The 20,496-nt window shown below is 42.4% G+C and overlaps 1 protein-coding gene across 2 annotated transcripts in view; it reads right to left on the bottom strand.

Annotated features, from left to right (window-relative positions):
- DSTN (destrin, actin depolymerizing factor) overlaps positions 1 to 11,024 on the bottom strand; it is a 38,597-nt gene extending 27,573 nt beyond the window's left edge. The window contains exons 1-2 of one of the 2 annotated variants that reach the window (XM_057312679.1): positions 10,939 to 11,024; positions 10,265 to 10,631 (exon numbers count right to left, since the gene is read on the bottom strand). In XM_057312679.1, coding sequence (XP_057168662.1) covers positions 10,265 to 10,267 — 3 coding nt within the window. In that variant the 5' untranslated portion in view covers positions 10,268 to 10,631; positions 10,939 to 11,024. Of the gene's footprint in view, positions 1 to 10,264; positions 10,882 to 10,938 lie in introns of those variants that run through there. The other variant, XM_026502999.4, reaches the window with a different exon arrangement.
- Positions 11,025 to 20,496: the final 9,472 nt, after the last annotated feature.

Here is a 20,496-nt window from a genome sequence, read left to right as displayed (position 1 = left end):
AAATCTTAAGAGTAAGTTATCCTTGATGTCTTTCTCTTATGCCACACACCCAAATTATAAGTCCTGTCAGCTCTACCTCCAAAATATATATTCAATCTAATCACTTCTCATTATTGCACTTTTAACAATCCTAATCCAAGTTACCACCATCCATTGGCTGAAAAACAGCAATGGTCTCTTAATCAGTTTTTGTCCCCACTTGCACATCTCCACAGGAATAAATATCTCATTCCACTACTTAACACCTTCACACCCTCCACCACCACACCCCCAATAGTTTCTTAGTGCAATCAGAATAAAATTCAAATTTCTCACCTTGGCCTATAGGCTCTTCCTGTTCCAGCTCTTGCCTACAATCCATTTCCTACTTTTCTATCCCCCTTTTACTGAATTCCAGCTACACAAACCTTTTTTATCCCTGGTATGTCAAGCTCATTCTCTTCTCAAAGCCTTTCTACTTACAGAGTTCCTTCTGCCTTAAATGCTCTACATATGGCTACTTCTTGTCCTGCTAGTCTTAGCTCAAATGTCACCTCCCAAGAAGCCTTCCCTAACAATCTGGCTAAAAGGAGCCAACCCTTCTAGTACTCCCTATTGCTTACATTGTTTCCTTAATACCTCTTAACAATTCCGACAGGATCTTGCCATTTTGTTTTTTATCTCTCTCCCCCCGCATTAGGATTAACTTCCACAAGGAAAGAACTTTTTTAGTACTATATCTCTAAGACCTGGATCAGTTCTTGGCATATAATAATTTCTCAACTATTTATGGAATAAATGGTTGCTATTCTAAACCTTGTGGGCAACGAAGAACTGTTTGATTCTACATTAATTTCTTCAGGAACAATACTAAGAGTAGAAGACAAGATACTTTTACATTAAGAATTAAATCACCTGAGACAACACCTCACACCAGTCAGAATGGCTAGTATCAAAAAGACAATAACAAGTGTTGGCGAGGATGTGAAGAAAAAGAAACCCTAATGCACTGTTGGTCGGACTGCAAATTGGTGTAGCCACTATGGAAAACAGCATGGAGGTTCCTCAAAAAAGTAAATATACAAGCTAGTAATTCCACTTCTGGTATTTACTAGGAGAAAACAAAAATACTAATTCAAAAAGAAACATGCACCTCTATGTTCATTGTGACATTATTTACAATGGCCAAGATATGGAAACAACCTAAGCATCCACTGATAGATAAATGGATAAAAAAGATGTGGTATGTATACATACATACACACACACACACACACACACGCACACACGCACAATGAAATATTACTCCACCATGCAAAAGAATGAAATCTTGCCATTACTGACAAGTTTGGTCCTAGTGGGTATTATACTAAGTGAAATAAGTCAGACAGGAAAAAACAAGTACCATATGATTTCACTTATATGTGGAATTTAAAAAACAAAACAAACAGAAATTGACTCATAAATACAGAAACCAAACTGGTGGCTGCCAGAGGGGAGGGGGTGGAGATGAGTGTAAAAGGTAAAGCTGATTAAGAGGCACAAACTTCCAGATATAAAATCAGTAAGTAACAGAGATGTCAAGTACGGCACAGGGAATACAGTCAATAACTTTGTATGATGAGATGCTAGCCACTTACAGTGAACATTTCATACATCTATCATTGTCAATCATTACGTTATACACCTAAAACTAATGTAATATTGCATGTCAACTGTACTTCAATGTTTAAAAAGTTGTCACCTGAAAAATAAAATTTAAAAGCTGATCATAAAAAGAAGTTGATCATATATAATCCAAACAAAATAACACTGGTCTAAAGAAATAATAAAACAATTGGAAATATGTTCTAATGCACTCCTTCCACCCTTTTCATTTGATCTACAATTGCTGAAGCATGTGATGGTATAATCAGAATATAAAGAAAAAATACTGTTAATCTAATTAGGATCTAAAGTTGTTTAAAGTCATTTCATCCAACACTGATAAGCACTTTACCATATACCAGGCATTGCTTTTAAACTACTCCCATGCATCACCCAAACTGTTGTGATGGTAGGTACCCCCATTTGGAGGAATGATGAAACTGAGGCATAGAATAATCAGTAACTTACCTAAGGCCATATAGTTAGTAGATGGCAGAGCCAAGATTCAAAAACCCTAGGCAGCCCCACTCAAGCTCATGCATTTAACCGCTTCTTAGTATAGTTTAAAAGAAATGGTAACAATACCTACCTCATCTGGTTGCTACAAGGACTGAATGAGAGAAGGTATAACACAATGCCAGACACATAATAAGTACTTACAAGTTCTCTAAGGCATGACTTCCTGTTCCTTCATTTGTTAGACTTTCAAGTGCTTTTCTATGGTTTAGGATGCCTCAATGAGCATCAAATACCATTCAGGTTCATTTTTTAGGAGGGCAGAGGAGCAGGTGGAGAGGGAGAGAGAGAATCTTAAGCAGGGTCCATCCCCAGCACAAGGCCCAACTCAGGGCTCCATCTGATGACCCCTGACATCATGACCTGAGCTGAAATCAAGAGTCAGACACTTAACCCACTGAGCCACCCAGGCGCCCCCATTCAGTTTCACTTTTAAGGGAAGAAAGGGAACTGGCATTTATTAAGGGGTTTTCTGTATGCCGTAATTATTTTAAGGTACTACTCTAATAATACTTGCCTTATCTCAAAGGATTTTCACTGTAAGACTCAAATCAAATTGTAATGCAGTATACAAAGGGGAGGTACTATTCAATTAGTTTAGGATTTAAACTCAATTTCCATTGTATTAAAGAAAAAGTATGTGGAAATAGAAAGTACAAAAACTAAAGAAATCTATACCCATGGGAACTTGTCCCTGTCATAATTACAACACCCTCTCAATCACTCATTCATGCTCTTTTGGGAACATTTGTTGTGGGCCTAAAATGAGAGAGGCATCTTGCTATGGAAATAAACAAACTCTATCTTAAGGAAATCAACAGTTTAGTTCTACAAAATATCTCAATAAGTGCCATAAAAGGAATCATATGCTATCTTAGTACTCCTTAGACGTGCAGAAACGCAGAAGATAAACACAGTGCTGGTACCCATATTAACTTCCCTTTACAAATTAAATAGGCTAATCCACAAAGTCTGAGGCTGGCCACTAACCACATGTGGTTTAGTGAGTCCATTAAATGTGGCTAGTGTGACTGAGGAACTGCATGTTTAAATCATAATTTAATTAACTTAAATTTTAAATTATCAATCCCATTACTGGAAAACTTGTAAGCATGCTTTGAGCAACTCAGGTATGTGAATCTACTTTTTCAACTGTAAAATGCATATCTAAATACATATCAAATACTTCCAATGAAGACTGAGCATTTGGATTGAGATGTGCTGTAACTGTAAAATATATACTGAATTTCAAATAATTTATATGAAAAAATAATGTAAAATGTCTAACTTTTATGTTAATTAAATGTGGATATGATATATTAGGTTATATGAATTTCACCCTTTTTTTTCACTTTTTTAGTGGGGCTACTAGAAGATTTAAAAGTACACATGTAACTTGCATTTTATTTCTATTCGATAACACTGGCCTAAAGCTTACTCACAATATTCTTTTTTTTTTTTTTTTTAAGCAAGGTATTAGCCCTGGGCTGTTCCCTTTTTTTTTTTTTTTAAGATTTTTATTTATTTATTCGACAGAGATAGAGACAGCCAACGAGAGAGGGAACACAAGCAGGGGGAGTGGGAGAAGAAGAAGCAGGCTCATAGCGGAGGAGCCTGATGTGGGGCTCGATCCCAGAACGCCAGGATCGCGCCCTGAACCGAAGGCAGACGCTTAACAGCTGTGCCACCCAGGCGCCCCTACTCACAATATTCTTAAAACAAGGTTTCAGTGATTTGAGAATTCCTCAGAATTCCAGAACTTCAAAAATCAACATAAAAGATGGATTCCTAGCAAATTGGAGTCCTACCTGTATTTGCCTGAGCTTTAGTTTTAGCTCTATCACTACATGAAAATTCTACCACCATCAAAAACGTACTACATGAAACCATTTAAAAATAAATGCGAATTACATTTACACGTTGATGATTTTTTCCTGAAAACATGCTAACATAGGAATATGGGTAGGAAATTCTTCTTTGTTTTCTGTGATAAGGCAAACTAGATTAACAACCTATAAAGTGATGCGAAAATGTGGAAAAGAGTAAACGGTCTTCCTCTGACGTAATCTAAAAGAACACAATGACAAAGTAGTTTCAAATGCGGGGTTCCTGCTATAGTATGCACTGGAGTTTGTCTTTGAAGTGCTCATCCTATGTCCTGCTGCAACAGAACCAGTTCTTTGACGCTCCTCTCATGTTTTAAAAAAAAAAAAAAAAGCCCAAATCTCAGCTTTTCCTCCGCTTTTTCATACCTTCAACTACACATTAAAACCTGAATTTTAATCGCAGTTTTACTTAAATCACTTGTTTTTTAAAGATCTACACAAAATATTGATTCTTCGATTTTAACATACCAAATCAAATCACAGAATAGGGTAAGTAAACAACACATAAGCATTACGATGTTAGCTACTAGAAAACTTTAAATTTAAAGAGTTAAAAATCACTCTAGACTAAAAACTACTCAACTCCATGGGGAGTCCTTACACACAAGACTCCAAGATGAATTAAGTAACCAGTGTGTCAAAGTATTACTGAGATGAAATGATCTGATGTTTATTTTGCTATACTTTTCCCAATGTAAAATTTCAAGAAAAATGAACAGCAGCACAACAATTCCAAGTGAAAAATCACTTCCAACATCGAGGCAAGGAGTCAGGGAAAAACGAAAACCTGTGATTAAAATATTTCTTAAGTGTTAGGTGTAAATCTTTGAGTGTGTCTTTCATGGACAATGTAGAGAGGAATATGCTCAAAATACTTAAATAACAATCTTCTATTTCTTTATTAGGATCTGTGGTTTGGGTTTGCAAAATGCAAATAATACAGTAGAGAGACTAGGCCTAATTACTCAGAGACCAGAACTCTGCTCTGTAGATAAAAGTAACACATATGTGTTAAATCCAGTTTTTCCACTTTTGAGACTTTTTTCTAATTTCAAATATGGTATTCACTTCAAAGATCTTGGTTATTACCGAAATAAGGTTACATTAACATAAAAATGAAATTGTCTGAGTCTTCCTGGATAGTAAGTTAAACAGCAGCTCGATTTAAACCAATTCTATTGGTGAAAAATAGTCGTTTTGTTTTGCTTGTTTCTTTTTTAATAGACTTTTTCTTAGGGACATTTTAAATTCACACCAAAATTGAGCAGAAAGCACAGAGATTTCCATATACCCCCAGTGCTTGTTTGTTTTTAACATCTGGCTGGATGAATTACCCAAGAAAAAGAAAGATAAGCATAAATAAAGCAGAGGATGTTAATCTCCATGGCCCCTGGCAAAGATGGAGCTCTATCCTGGATCACGACATTCTACCACTACCAGGATCTGACCATGGCAAGTGGCTAGAATTAAGGGTATTTAACTTCTGTTGCTTAGCAGCTTGAGAGGTATGCTAAGAAATATAGGTTCCAGAGGAGAAGGATATCAGCACTCAGTATGCAGTTCTGACACTGACAATCGCGTTCTTATAGATTTTCTTTTAACGCTGGATTTACTTTATGACTCCACAAATAAGCCTAAATGAAGACGTGATGAGTATTTACATAATGTCAGGTTCACTAGATGCACATATATGTAAAAGCATAGGCTGGAATAAACATAAAAAGATACTTTACTACTAATCAGAGAAATGCAAATTAAAAGAATAAGAAGCCATTTCACACCCATCAGGTTGGCAAAGGTTTCAAGACTCAATACCAGGGGCGCCTGGGTTGCTCAGTCGTTAGGCTTGGGCTCTGCCTTGGGCTCAGGTCATGATTCCAGGGTCCCAGGATCGAGGTGCACTGGGCTCTCTGCTGAGCGGGAAGCCTGCTTCTCCCTCTCCCACTCCCCCTGCTTGTGTTCCCTCTCTCGCTGTGTCTCTGTCAAATAAATAAAAAATCTTAAAAAAAAAAAAAAAAAGACGCAATACCAAATGGTGAAAAGAAATGGAAAGCAGGCTGATAAATGTAGCTGATGGGATACAAACTAGAACCACCCGTAGGAGAGAAAAAAAAATACACATGCACACCCTCCAATCCAGGCTTCCACTTCTAGGTCTATACCAAGAACAATTCACTGGTGATACGTTAAGTATCATAAACCATGGAAACCATCTATCGCAAAGCTGCTTAAGTAGACATAAAAATAAAAGAGTGAAAGACTGGAGAAATGTTCATCAATAGGGGAATGATAAACTTACGTAGTCATAAAAACTATTTAGCAGTTAATACAAAGAACCACAGCTACGGCTAAAACCAAAAATCATCCCCCTCCCCAAAAAACTCACCAAGTTTAATTTTTTAAGTTGCAAAAGGGTACATAAAGCATAGCATTTATATGAAATTTAAAAACACATCAAAATAATATATATTACTACAGATGCATACATACATAGCTTAAAGTATAGAAATATCAATTTGAATGAAATATATTAACTTCAGTTGACTATGTTAAACTTTACCTGAGCTTTGTGTTCCTGGAAAGCAGTGATGGTTAAGAAATCCACTCCCATCATTTTGAGTTTTGGGAAACTGGCAACAAAAAGATTCTGCCCTTGGGGCGCCTGGGTGGCGCAGTTGTTAAGCGTCTGCCTTTGGCTCAGGGCGGCATGATCCCAGCGTTCTGGGATGGAGCCCCACATCAGGCTCCTTCCTAAGAGCCTGCTTCTTCCTCTCCCACTCCCCCTGCTTGTGTTCCCTCTCTCTCTGGCTGTCTCTGTGGAATAAATAAAATCTTAAAAAAAAAAAAAAAAAAAGATTCTGCCCTTGTTTATTGTGGTAAGACCTATCTGTGCAGTTCCTCAAGACTCCTGGTTTTACTCGCCCAGGTCCTTGTCCTTTTTTGTGAGATGTTCCTTATTAATTAATGTTCTCCCAACTGCAATAGCCTGAAAAAATCATCTCCTTAATTGGCCAGTACATTATGTCTTTGACACAGGAGTGGTTATCTCTGGGGAGAGAAGAGAATGGGATGAGGAAGAAGATGCAGATTTAGCTGTAATGGTAACACAGAAACCTGAAATATGGCAAAAAGTTATTTTCTTTTTTCATACAAAGGGACCTCTTATTCCGTGTACCTTTCTGCTTAAAATGTTTAAAATAAATTTGTAAATTATGTTATAACTCGATGTGCAGTCAAAAAAGGTCACAAGTCAATCTGTCTTTACAGTCTGTTTTTTCATGTTAAACAGGCACATGAACACATGCCCAACCTATTCCATTAGATTGCTGTAAGTAAAAGTGTTTTTCCTAATCATCAAGTGATAGAATACATTTGTAACTCATTCTGGGCCAATTAGCTCAGTTTGTTACAGCAGAGTTCTGACTAGGGCAAGGCTGAATTATCATGCAGACTTTTATTACTTCAGGGGCAAGACTACACTCCTACTCCCAGAAAGCCATACAGTATGCTATAAATGTCATATACCATTGGTTACAAGAGGCACTAGGCAAGTCTATGTGTAGTATCTTGATCCATAACCAACAAAACAAACTACTGAGCAGATAACCCCAGGAACTTAGTGATAGACTAGTAAATAATCTTTCTATGAGGAAACTGGCATACCTGGTACACATATACCAAAGTTTTGTTTGGAGTGGGTAGATGTGGTTCCTGTGGAGGACAGGCTTTTTTTTTGGGGGGGGGGGGCACTGTAAAGTGAGATTGTGAAAACATGAACTCTCATCTTGAAGTGCCCAAAGGTGATCTTTTGGGCTGGTTTCAAATTGCTTTTATTCCCAAGGGCTTCCAGAAGGCTTGGTGAATACCAGGAAGTGATTTTGTTAATGCAGAACAAACCCATTAGCAGCTAAAAATCTTTTTTTTTTTCCTGAGAGAGAGAGAAAGAATGCAAGTGGAGGAGAGGGGAGTGGCAGAGGGGGAGAGAGAGAGAATCTTAAGCAAGCTCTTGCCCAGCCCAACTTGGGGCTGGATCTCACAACTCTGAGATCATGACTAGAGCCGAAATCAAGATTCGGATACTTAGGGGCACCTGGGTGGCTCAGTTGGTTGAGCATCTGCCTTCAGCTCAGGTCATGATCTCAGGGTCCTGGGACTGAGCCAAGCCCCACGGCAGGATCCCTGCTCATCGGGAAGCCTGCTTCTCCCTCTTCCTCTGCCTGTCGCTCCCCCTGCTAGGGTGTGCACACGCATTCTCTGTCAAATAAATAAATAAAATCTTAAAAAAAAAAAGAAGAAGATTCGGATACTTAATCAACTAAGCCACCCTAAAATTTAAACTTAGCAAACAAAAAAACAAAAAACAACTTTAGAAACTTGGAACCTCAATTTCAAATATAGAGATAAAGCGCTAAAATCTGGAATAATAAAAGAACTTTAAATCTTCATAATACTCTCAAACAGCTGACACTGAAAGAAGATGGTCTGTGCTTATAAGGCTAAATATAAGAGTAACCTTTACAAATGGTCAGTCTATATTCTGAACACTATTTGCAAGCATCTGAACAACAGGAGCTTGTAAGGTCTTCTTGACCTCTCTCTGAGGCCAACAATATTAAAATATATCTGGAATCCACTCATCTTGATTAATTTTTAGTTCTCCTCCCCCAAGAACCAATAAATAAAACAGACCCTCCCTTTATTTTATTTGAATGCACAGAAATATGGAAGTTAAACTTGAACTAAAATTTAAGGATTTAACTAAAGTTAAAATGCTTGGTCCTGTTTTCAAATAGAAGATAAAGTTTGTATTATAGAAACTCAAAAAAGAATGTCAAATCAAAAGAATCTAAAGCAGGCCCCAGCCCACTTCAAAGCACTTTCATCAGAGTAAATCGTCCTAATTTCATGAGAACTCAAAACCCTTAGATTAAGTCTTTTAACATAAAGCAGTATATACACTTATAATCTTACAGAGGTTTAAAAAAGTCTGAATATGCCGCTCTTTGTAGCTTACAAAATTAAACCAAAGAAGAACCAAAAACTGAACACTATCAAATTCCTACTGCATCTCCTTAGTCATCAAGAAACTACTGGTTAATCTCTTTTTCTTCCTTGCAGTAAGGTAAAACCAAAATTGTCATTCAGCGAAAACATTTTGTATGCCAGTAAACTGGTACCAACTGCTTCCAGGCAGACAGATGCAATAACAGTGTAATATTTCTAGCAAAGTCTGGTAAGCCTTTGCCTGCAAATCATTGACCAAAAATGGTAACAGCGAGTGCAGACTAAATAAAATGACAAAATGTTCTACTTGATCGTCCAGTTAAGAATACAATTTTACAGCAAATTAGAGACAGTTTACTGGGGAAAATATGTAAATTAAGCCAAGTGTCCATCACCTAGAATATAATGAGCATATTTACTCTTAATGACTAAGATAATTCAATGGGCTTTTAAAAGGCTTTTTCATTCGTTTTTATTAGCATCCCAGCATCAAGCCCACTCCTCACACGCTAAGTTCTGGCAGAGCCAAACTGTTCACAGGTAAAAGAAAATTTCTAACCATACATGGAGAGATCGGGTAGGGAATGGTTAAAAGAGCCACTGCCAAGCTTGACAAGCACCAGAGTGCTGCTGGAAGCTGATTGCCAGATACGGCAAACAAAGCGGCTGCGAGGCCACCCTGTTCTTAATTATACCAGGGTCATGCTCGCGGTGATCATTCCGCCCTCTAGGGTTGTTCAATAAAGGCCTTATTTTCCTTAATGAGATGGACCGACCTCAGGGGCGGAAACTCGCACGAGTCACTGACCGCCTCAGCGCCCGGCTTTGGGGAAACCTGCTCCAATAAGGCCAGCGCCGGATTCCGACGCCCCCCACCCCGGGCTGGCGGACTCCCGGTGGATTTCACCAAGGGTGTGGCGGTGCTCTGACCCGGCAGGTCTTCCCCAGGCCTGGGCGGGAGGAACTGCGGGCACCACGCTCCCGCCGGCGGCCTCACAGCGGCTGCGAGCGACGCAGCGGCCAGGAGCCGCCCAAGGAGCCGGGGTCCCAGCGGGTGCGCGAGCGGTGGTAGCCCAAAGACCTTCCCCAGCCTGGGGGCTGCAGCTGGGCCCGCGACCCCCACCCCCACGCGGGGGCGCGCCTGTCGCTCCTCAGTCCCGACCCCCACGGCGCCCCAGCGCCCCGCCGCCCGGGCCGCGTCAAGCCCACGCCTCGGGCTCCCTCCCACTCACCATCTTCGCCGCGGCGGTCGCAGTGACGCGGGAGGGGGAGCTGGCCGGCGCCGAGTCTGCAGAGCGTCCTTCTCACGGCAGAGGGACCGAGAGACGCAGCCAGCGCGCGACGCGAAGCGCGAGCCTACCAGGGGGCGGGTGCGCGGGCTCGCGCCTCGCGCCCAAACGCGACTGCGCACGTCACGCGCTGCCTGCCGTTGCTATGCAACCGGCCGGCCAGGCAGCGCCCTGCCCAGAGAGCAGGCGGAGGGTTCCGCCTCACGTTCTGAAGACGAGGGGACCGGGCTCTCCTCTCACCAGCTCGGGTCTGTGGGGGTGGGGTCTCCCTCATCTACTAGGGACGAGGAGGTAGAGCTCGGGGTGGCACCTGCCGGTGAGGAACAAGCAAACGATCAAGCGGGGCACAGGACCCTTACCCCCCCCCCCCACCTCGGCGGGCGGGGTCACGTGGCGCCCCGCCCACTGGGCTGCCGCTGCCCTAACATGGAAGCAGCCACCTGGCCAGGTGTGCGCCGCGCTGGGGGCGGGACCTGGGGGGGCGGGGGGGGGGGGAAGGGAGGAAGGGGGAGAACGAGGGTAGGCGGCTTTCCCCGAGCAGGAGACCAAAGGGAGGACCCGGGGGAGCCCAGGCGCGGGCCGCGGCGGCGAGAACACAGCCGCATTTTTTTACCTACTTTGGTGCTATTCCCGCCATCCTCCCCTGATTGGCCCAGCCCGGCACGTCGGGCCCTCGCGTGAGGGAAAAATCTGCACATTTTTCCTTCTTCCCGAGGCGACTGTGGCCATTCAGAGTGCTCTGTGAGTCACCGCTAATTTCAGGTCTGGAAAAAACAAGGAGTGATTTATTTATCTTTGGGAACGGCCCGGGGAAGGAGGTCCGGCGGTCCGCAGGGGTGTGGCTGGGAAACGGTGGAGTTTTCCTGGGACGATGGCGCCAGCCCCGCCGCTGCATTTTGGGGGCTTTTAATTTGGGGTTGGGTTTTTTTTTTTTTAATGGGCGGTTACAACAGAAACACAGTTTTGAGAGGGCCAAAAGGAATCCCAGTGTTTTTCCTGAGGGCGTTTTTCTGGGCAGTAAAGGGAACAAAGAGTTTACAACTGGGGTGATTACTTAACATTAAGTTTTACTTAATTTAGGCTACCGAGAACATCACGGCCTCTACCAAAATTATTTTCTCCAAATGTGAGCCTTTGGGGTAAGACGGTGTTTTGGGGTTTTTTTCTGGGCACTATATGAAATCTAGACTGTTGTGTGGCTTCTGTTCTGCCCATTCAACGTAAAAACGTATCTCTCATTACCCTCGGTTTTTTTTTTTTTTTTTCCTATTATTTTCTAAAAAGGAAGTAAGTTGTGGCAATTCTAAGCCTTTACCACTTGCTACAAGACTTTTTTGCAGGCTAGAGCAGTGCTCAAGCTCTCAGGCTTGAAACAGAACATGGTAAAGTCAGATTTGTGTGTCCTGGCCCCCAGAGTTTCTGACAGTCTATCTGAGTTAAGACACGAGAATTTGCATTTCTAACAATTTCCAGGTGATGCTAATGCAGCTGGTTGGACATTGCACTTTGAGAAGAAAAGAACTCATCTGTATCCAACTACAGCTGGAACCCTTTATTTCTCTTCCAGGGACTCAGTGGCCCCTCCATTTATGAAGTCCTCAAAGACTTTCCTTCTAGTTCCAAAGTCGAATCGAATCGTGCTCATTAAAGGATACAAACCTGCCTGCTCTAGCCTCTCTTCTGCATTTCATCCTCCATCCTGCCACCAGTATCAAATCTTGTCACTTTCCTGCCTAAAATTTTCTCATTAAAGGATACAAACCTGCCTGCTCTAGCCTCTCTTCTGCATTTCATCCTCCATCCTGCCACCAAGAATCGAATCTTGTCACTTTCCTGCCTAAAATTTTCTAAGGCTTCCTGAGCGGGTCATTCTGGTCCTTCTGCCTCTGACCTCAGCCTACCTTTTCTGCTCTGTCTCCCATATCTTCCAAAGTGCCCAGTTTCCTTCCAGACTAAACTTCTCATTCCAGAACCCTTCTTACTCTTTCTAGCTGCCATAATTATGGACCTGTTAGTGTCTCTGGCTGGAATGTTCCTATCACCCCTCTGTTCTGAAGATCTCTGACCACTTCCCAAGGGATCCTTAGTGGTTTCTTCTTTAATCCCACAGTTCATCACTTCTCAAATCCTGATAAGCATCCAGATCACCTGAGGATCTTGTTCAAAAGGCCGATTCAGGGACCTGAGAGGCTAGATCTGGTCCTCAACCCCTACGTTGAGTAGTGATGTCTTATGGTTTTCCCCTAATGTTAATGTAGCTTTCTAACTGTTTATATAAATTTGCCGCCACCACCAGTTTAGACTGAGAGTTCTTTGAGGACGGGCTGTTTAGGATGTACCTTATATGGACTGGCAGACTCCCTGATATGTAATAGGTGTGTAATACATGTTCAGTAAGTGAACCAATATCTAAAGATGTTTTACAATTCATCAAGCAAACTTCTATATCGGTTCATTGTAACCTACGATGAGCCCCCATTTTTGAGAGTCCATTAAACTTTAACCTCTGCCTTTACACATAGATTTTCTAGATCTTTCTATTCCTCATACCATGGAAAAAAGTTTTGACATAAGGTCTCTCCTTATATATGAGATGGATGTATTCCATATTAAAGTCAGAAAACATTTTTCATACTTAATCTGAACATATAGGCACTTTCACTTAAGACCAATAATACGAGGGGTGCCTGGGTGGTTTCGGCTCAGGTCATGGTCTTAGGGTGGTGAGATTGATCCCCACAGCGGGCTATGCACTCAGCAGGGTTTCTGCTTGAGATTCTCGTGCTTGCTCTCTCTAAAATAAATCTTAAAAAAAAAAAAAAACCAATAATATGAGGGGCAAGGAAGAATAAATTACACATTAATGAGGAGGTTGAAGAGAGATGTATGTTAATAGTCTGGAAAATGCTTCCCCCTCTCCCCACAAGAGAACGTAACCCTGTCAGTAAACAGTGTAGAAAAACTATTTTTAGTTTCTCCCCTGCCTCCCTACAAGTTCCCTCTCCCCTTGAGGACCCCTACTGTCTAATCTCATAGTCTCAGTTCCCTCCTCTCAGGAAAAGTCACTAATTCTTTTGTTCCTCTATAGGTAACGTGGTTTTTTTCCTCTTCTTTCAGAATTTTTAAAAATCCTTGATTTTCTAGGGGCGCCTGGGTAGCGCAGTCGTTAAGCATCTGCCTTCGGCTCAGGGCGTGATCCCGGCGTTCCGGAATCGAGTCCCACATCCCACTTCGGGCGCCTCCGCTGGGAGCCTGCTTCTTCCTCTCCCACTCCCCCTGCTGTGTTCCCTCTCTCGCTAGCTGTCTCTCTGTCACATAAATAAAAATAAATAAACTCTTTAAAAAAAATCCTTGATTTTCTGTAAATCTGAAAATGATATACCTAGGCGTAGTGTTTTGTTTTGTTTTGCATTCATCCTGCTTGGTGTTCTCTGGGTTTTCTGAGTCTGTGGTTTGGTTTGTTGTATGACAATAATTTGGTGAAATTCTCCGTCACAGTTGTTTCAAATGTTCTGTTCCTTTCTCTCTTCTCCTAGTAGTCCCATTTCGTGTATATTATACCTTTTGTAGTTGTCCAACATTCCTTGGATGTTGTTTCTTTCAGTCTTTGTTGTCTTTGCTTTCTGGTTTTGAGGATTCTGTTGACGTATATCCTCTTATCTCAGAGATTCTTTTCTCCGTTGTGCCCAGTCTACTAAGAAGCCCATCAGAGGCATTCTTCATTTCTGTGGCTTTTGTTTGTTCTGCCTTTTGGTATGCTTTCCAGTTTTTTCTTGATAGCCGGACACGATGCACTGAGTGAAAGAAACAGCAGTAAGTAGGCCTTTAGTGATGTGGTGAGGTTGGGGGGTGGGGGGAAGCATTCTAGAGTCCTACGATTTGGTCTCATTTTCACTGAGCCTGTGCCTCTGGACTTTGAACTTTACGAGTGTTTCTCAAAAGCAACCCCCCATCCTCCCCACCCCAAGCTCTGCCCTTCAATGGGACAGGATAGCTGGAGTGGGCTCCAGTTGAGTGCCTCCTTTCCCCATCTGTTAGGCTCAAGTAACTAGTTTCCCCTCAGGGCAGGCCTTGTTAGAACAGAAGGCTCTAGTGTATTTCAAAATGGTTCCTTCCTTCTCCCCTCCCCATACTGGAAGCGGGAGGGGATTATTCTTCGACATTTACTGTGGGAACCTGGTAGAGCTTCAGGAGGTGACACAGATGTGCAGGGGTCCCCTAGGACTGAGTATCCCCAGAGTTCCTAACTCGCAGACTTGTCCACATTTAGCATCCAGCAATTTGTCAGTTATAGTTCCACTTTTCCTACCCAGACACTCATTCCCACGGTGGTTTCTACTTGTGAGTCTCTGCTCTGGTAAGCCACAACTCCCGGTATTGGCTTGTCTTGTCTACAGTTTTGGGCACAGCAGTTTGCCCTGAGTTCTCCTCTCTCTTCTGAATGCAGGAGGAGTTGCCTGTTCAGCTTTTTACCGGTTAGGACAGAGTGAGCAGCCTCCCAGCTCTTTACATGTGGAACGGGGAAACCTGAAGTCTACCCCTTTCCTTTTATTTATTTATTTTTATTTATTTATTTTGAGAGAGTTTATTTATTTATTTGACAGAGATAGAGACAGCCAGCGAGAGAGGGAACACAAGGGGAGTGGGAAAGGGAGAACCAGGCTCATAGCAGAGGAGCCTGATGTGGGGCTCGATCCCATAACGCCGGGATCACGCCCTGAGCCCAAGGCAGACGCTTAACCGCTGTGCCACCCAGGCGCCCCTACCCCTTTCCTTTTAAAGAAACTTCCCAGAAGTGCCAGACAGAGCTCACACTTTTATCTCACTGACCAGAATACAGTATATAGCTGCAAGGGAGACTGGGAAATGGGGTGTTTCCTGAGCAGCAATGTGCTCAGCTAAGAAATTAGGGTTCCTTTACCAGGGAGGAAGGGGAAAGTGGGTATAGGGAGATAATCAGCAGTGACTGACATGGGTAGGTATTATTACTCCCAGTCTACAGATGAGGTAAGGTGAAGAAATGTTCCTTAGGAACCCAGAGGGGTGAGTGATCTGCTCCCAAGCCCATGACCTTTTGTATCAGACCACATGACACATTAGTCCTACGTGATGCTGAACAAAAGAGCTGAGGTACCTCTTGTTGCGTCCTTAACACCGCAGAGGACGTTTGTACAAAATGAAGCAAATGGAAGCTGTCGAAAATACATTCTAGACATTCCTTTATCGTAGCTGTGTCCTCTTGGATCAGCAGCCCCAAGGGCCTAGACATCTATTTTAGGAAAAGGGCTAAATATATTTAAGTATATTCATGGGAACGACGCAGTATCACATGGTAACACTATTGATTTCTCCACTAGTCTTCATGGTAAAGGAAAAGTCATATACTGCTGTTTTGTAATATTAAAAATTGAATAACCAGTGCACGTTTTTAGTTACTAAGGTACCGCTTGAATTAAACCATGAGAAAATGGAGTAGAAAGTGGCACAATACTTTTGACCAAAGGTTATTTACCCCTCTGGGGTCATATGTTTCCTTTGAGGTTCTGATGAAAAATATAAACCCTTTCTTTAGAAAAGTAGATATTTGCTTCTACTCACAAAGCGTGGCTTACATTTTCAGGGAGCTTGTGAACTGTCCTGAAGCCCATCCATTAAACTACGTATTTCGGGAAAGGTTTGGGGAAAAATTCTAAAAAGGAAACCCAACGTAGGGATGAATGAACAGTCCTACAGTTCTTCCCCCACAATCCACATGCCAAGACTGGTTTGCTATTACACTGGTTATCACTTGCGGCATGAAACCTTCCAGACCCTTACAATATAGAGCATTTAAAAAAACACAGATGGCCTCCGCAATGCATGTAGGACTGCGACTTGTTTTAATTCACTCATTCAGCAATATATCTTAGGGATCTGTCCATGTTGTCCTCCCACTTTTCAGAAGTAATAGTGCACTCTCTGTAATTCTGATCAGGTTGCTATACTGGAGAAAGAAAAAGAAGCCACAGAAGATTCAGAAAGGGACAAAGAAAGGAATCCAGTATTTGATTTAAGGATAGACTAAATGACTTAAAACTTTCCAGAATGTAAAGAAGCCTAAGGGTTGAATGTGATCACAAGTTAAAATCATGAAGGGTAGGAACGAAGTGAATAGAAATTTTGAAGCAAATTATAACATAAAAATAAGAGGGCTTCCCTTAAAAGTTCAAATGTGTGCTTTTAGGAAAAAATCAGAGGACTGTTGTACGTGGGTAAGGACAGGAGGAAGATTACAAGATGTAGGGGAAGGAAGACCTGTCACAGGCAGTGACAGACTGGTAGTGGTAAACTCTCTGGTTGGGACCCATATTTCCCCTCCCCCACCCCACTATTCTCTGCAGACCTCCACTTCTCCCATGACTACGGGGTGGGTGAGGGGTGGTGGTGGCTAGAAAACCTCATTACCAGTGAAGTGCCCACTGTCAAGGGTGCTGGATAATGTCCAGGCAGCCCTGGAGTCCTGAGGGGGAGTGTGAAGATGGTACCAACACATGCAAATGGGTTGTCCAAGCTCAGAACTTTCCCTCACCCCTCTCTCACCTTCCCTGCCTCTGGGGACTAAATAGTCGTATCATGGAAAGGAGAGGGTAGTTGGAAGTCATCTGGAAGGACGGGGCCTCCTGGTTGAGGTTGGGGGTGGGAAACGCCCAGGTGGCAATCTCAGAAGTTCCCCCAGCTTGGTGCATCTCCACCTGTCTTCTCCCAGACTCTCCAGGAGTGACGCCCGTTCTCAACCCTTGCCCCAGATCTTCTGTACAAACCCAACATGATAAAAGCCCTAAGGACATATGTATGAGTCCATAGGTAAAGCTCCTAAGACAGAGGAGGAATCCAAGCATTATGAAAGGAAGGCAACAAGCTGAATAATTTCAAGCAAAAGAAGCAGGACAAGAAATTAAAAGGAGCATAGTAAATATTCTTAGATAAGGAAAGACACTGGGAGACCAAAAGCAAGAATGAGCAGTTATGGAAAAATTGCAAAGATTAGGAATATACAATGTTCTTGAACTAAAAGATTCAATGGATGGGCTGGACAATAGATTGGAGTTATGTAAATAACAAGGACAAGAGTCAATATGAAGTCAAGTTGTTCATTGTCTCAATGTATCAAGAAAGGGTAAACAAGATGCAAAGAATTTCAGATATGTGGAGGATAAAGGAAAAGGGCCAGTATCTATATGAAGTATCTGGATGGTGAAATCAGCAAACCGAGGGAAGAAAATACTTGAAAACTTTAATTCTGCTGCATTTTTTTTAATTTAAATTTTCATTAGTTAACATATTGGTTTCTGGAGTTTTGCTGCATTTTTAAAAATTACTGACTCCATCATTTTAACATTCATGTTGGTCCTACAATGTGCCAGCTCTTCAGAGCATGAATAAGGCAGACAGGGCTCCCGTGCAGTCCTGAAGCTTAAATCCTAGTCAGCTACAGGCAAACAACACACAACGAAGCAAAAAAGTACTTTATTGACCACAAAATGGGGTGATGTGACCAAGGGTAACTGGGGGCAAGAAGGGCACACTTAAATCAGTGTTCAAAGAAGTCTCATCCAAAAAGGCGGAATTTAAGCTGAGGCATAAATGCCAAGAAGAACCCAACTGTGTCACGATAGGAGTGCGGAACATCCCAGGCAGATGGGATGAGGTCAGAGTGTTCTAAAAACAAAAGGAAGACAGTGTGGCTGGAGCCTGGAGAGCCAGGGTGGGTGGGCCCAAATGAGGCTGAAAGTGTAACTAATAATCAAATGATGTAGGACCATGTAGACCACGGTAAAGAGGTCAGGGTGGCTTAATGAAAAAAATGAATTATAGCCCCCGTATAAAGCAATGTATTTATAATTATTTTCAATTATATTAGGCTGAACATAAGAAATGGACAATATTCGATTATCTTTGTCCTACAAAAACAGGACTTTTTTTTTTTTTTTTTTTTTTTGAGTAGGCTCCATGAGCAACGTGGGGCTTGAACTCATGACCCTGAGATCAAGAGTTGCATGCTCTACCAACTGAGCCAGCCAGGTGCCCCCAAATTAGGACATTCTTATGATTCAGTCTAATACTAACCAGTAGGAGTCTAAGCAGACTGGCCTTTTTAGAAGACGTTTGCATCATCCCATCATCCATTATTACCACCTGAATTTCTTCTTACAATTTCTTGTTAATGTTAAAAAGGAAAAAAGTTTATGGGAGGCAAAGCAAGTGTCTTGTTTACATTCACAATGGGATGCCACTTTGAAATGTTTTCAGTTAGATTTGACAGATGTTTACTGGATCCTACTGTGTGCCGGCTGTGGGCACATTAGCTACCAGGAGTATAAAGATGAAGAAGTCATGGGCCCTGCCACAAGGAGATCATGAGTGAAAACAGATCAATGTCAGGATAAACTTGGCCCAGGTCCCCTTGGGAGTTCTCAGGATCCTACTGATGGGGCAGATCATACCAGGGAGGTGTTACCAGATCTTAAGGAGTGAGGCACCCGGAGAGGAAGGAAGTGAGCCTTAGCTACCAACATGATTTCTCACTTAGGTTGGTGAATATGAGTGTGGAAGACACGGCTAGAGGGCTGACTCAGAGACTGTTGATTGGAGGAGGAAAACACCTAATATTCCTACCCCAAAATTTGACTGCATGGACCAAGATACCTAGAGAGATAATAGTTGCAGGGAGTTTTTTGTTGTTGCTGCTTTGTTTTGTTTTATTTATTGATTTGGGGGGCTGTTATGGCTGGCTTTCCAGTTTTCCCTTCTGGGGGCAGGAGAAAGGATGTCAAAGGGTGCTTCAGCCGAAGAACCCCAGCTCTGCCCAGTGAGGAAACTTGGAGCATATTCAAGAACAGCTCCACCGAAAACAGCGAAGGGACAATGGCCACGACGTGAAATTGGAGTGCCTTTTAGCATAACTGTTTTGCTTTTATCACTAAGACTCCAATATTTCCATCGCCAGTCTTCCAAGAAGGTATTTGATACCATTGGCACACGTTCTGGTCTTCACTGGCTGTGTGACCTCTCAGGAGGTACACCTCTCTGGACCTCCTTGTGCTCATCTGCAAAGTGAAGGTGTTGATGAGGTTGTAACCCCTTTGGTTCTAAAACCTAATGCTTGCACAGCACAGACGACTTATTGAGTATCTAGCACCGTATTAGCAGTTAGTGGGGTAGCCTAGTAATGCTAAGGCAGACCTCTGATTTTTTATTCATAAACTCTAGGCCTAGGGCTCTTGACTCGGGGCCCATTTTTATAGCCAAATCAATAAGTTGCTTTAATCATTCAGGTTGTGGACTCTTAGTTTCTCTCAGCTGGTCCACATCTGGGGAAAAGGGGCCAATTGGCACAAAGGGACCAAACAGCACTACCATAACACACTCTTATATGTAAATGAGGGCCACATGTCACATCTTGCAATCTTTTTTTTTTCCTTTGGTCAGTAAATTCAGGACCCTTCGCAAGATTTTCCACACTGGAGGTGGAAGGAATCACTTGCTCATTTATATTCTTGCTCCCGTGGAAAACATTTCCTCCCACCCTTTGAGCCAGTGAGTCACTTCCAGCCTTCAAACCTCTACCGCTTCCTTTCCAGTCCTGGCCTGGCCCTCTGGAGGGGGGTCCAGGCTGTCGGGCAGGAAGGTGCTTCAGGCAGCAGGCAACACACCTTGAATGGCTTTGAAATATCAGCAGGATCCTCCCCTCAGGAGAAATTATCTGTGTGGTCTGATAAATGCCAGGCGTTCCAGATTCAGCGTTTTTCCTTTTATTTTAAAAACTGTAGGAAAGAAACGCCCATAGAAGGTACTGCCGGTTGCAGGTTTATTTTATGACTCATGGAAATTTCTAAAATGATAAATATTGGCTCAGCCATAGCCTGACATAAGAAACACTCAACTAGACCAGAGTCTATGGTTACAAGAAACAAGAAGAGTGTGTTCAACAAATAAACTGTGACTCCGCGTCCAAGCTTCCAGAGGAAAAAAGAACAGAAAGTATTGCTTGGATTCCATGAGGTGGCTTGGCAGGCCACGATTTCATTTGTTTTTCTTGAGGACAGAAACTTTCCTGAGATGGTCGCAGTATCTTCCTGGCCAAGAAACCATTTCATATGCCTTTGGTTTTCTACTTTATTTAGTCCAGGCTCCTT

The sequence above is a fragment of the Ursus arctos genome, unplaced genomic scaffold (assembly GCF_023065955.2).
Source record: "Ursus arctos isolate Adak ecotype North America unplaced genomic scaffold, UrsArc2.0 scaffold_16, whole genome shotgun sequence".
In the NCBI taxonomy this organism is placed as follows: domain Eukaryota; kingdom Metazoa; phylum Chordata; class Mammalia; order Carnivora; family Ursidae; genus Ursus; species Ursus arctos.
The sequence above is the reverse complement of the archived record's forward strand: the minus strand, read 5'-3'. Positions and strand labels throughout refer to the sequence as shown.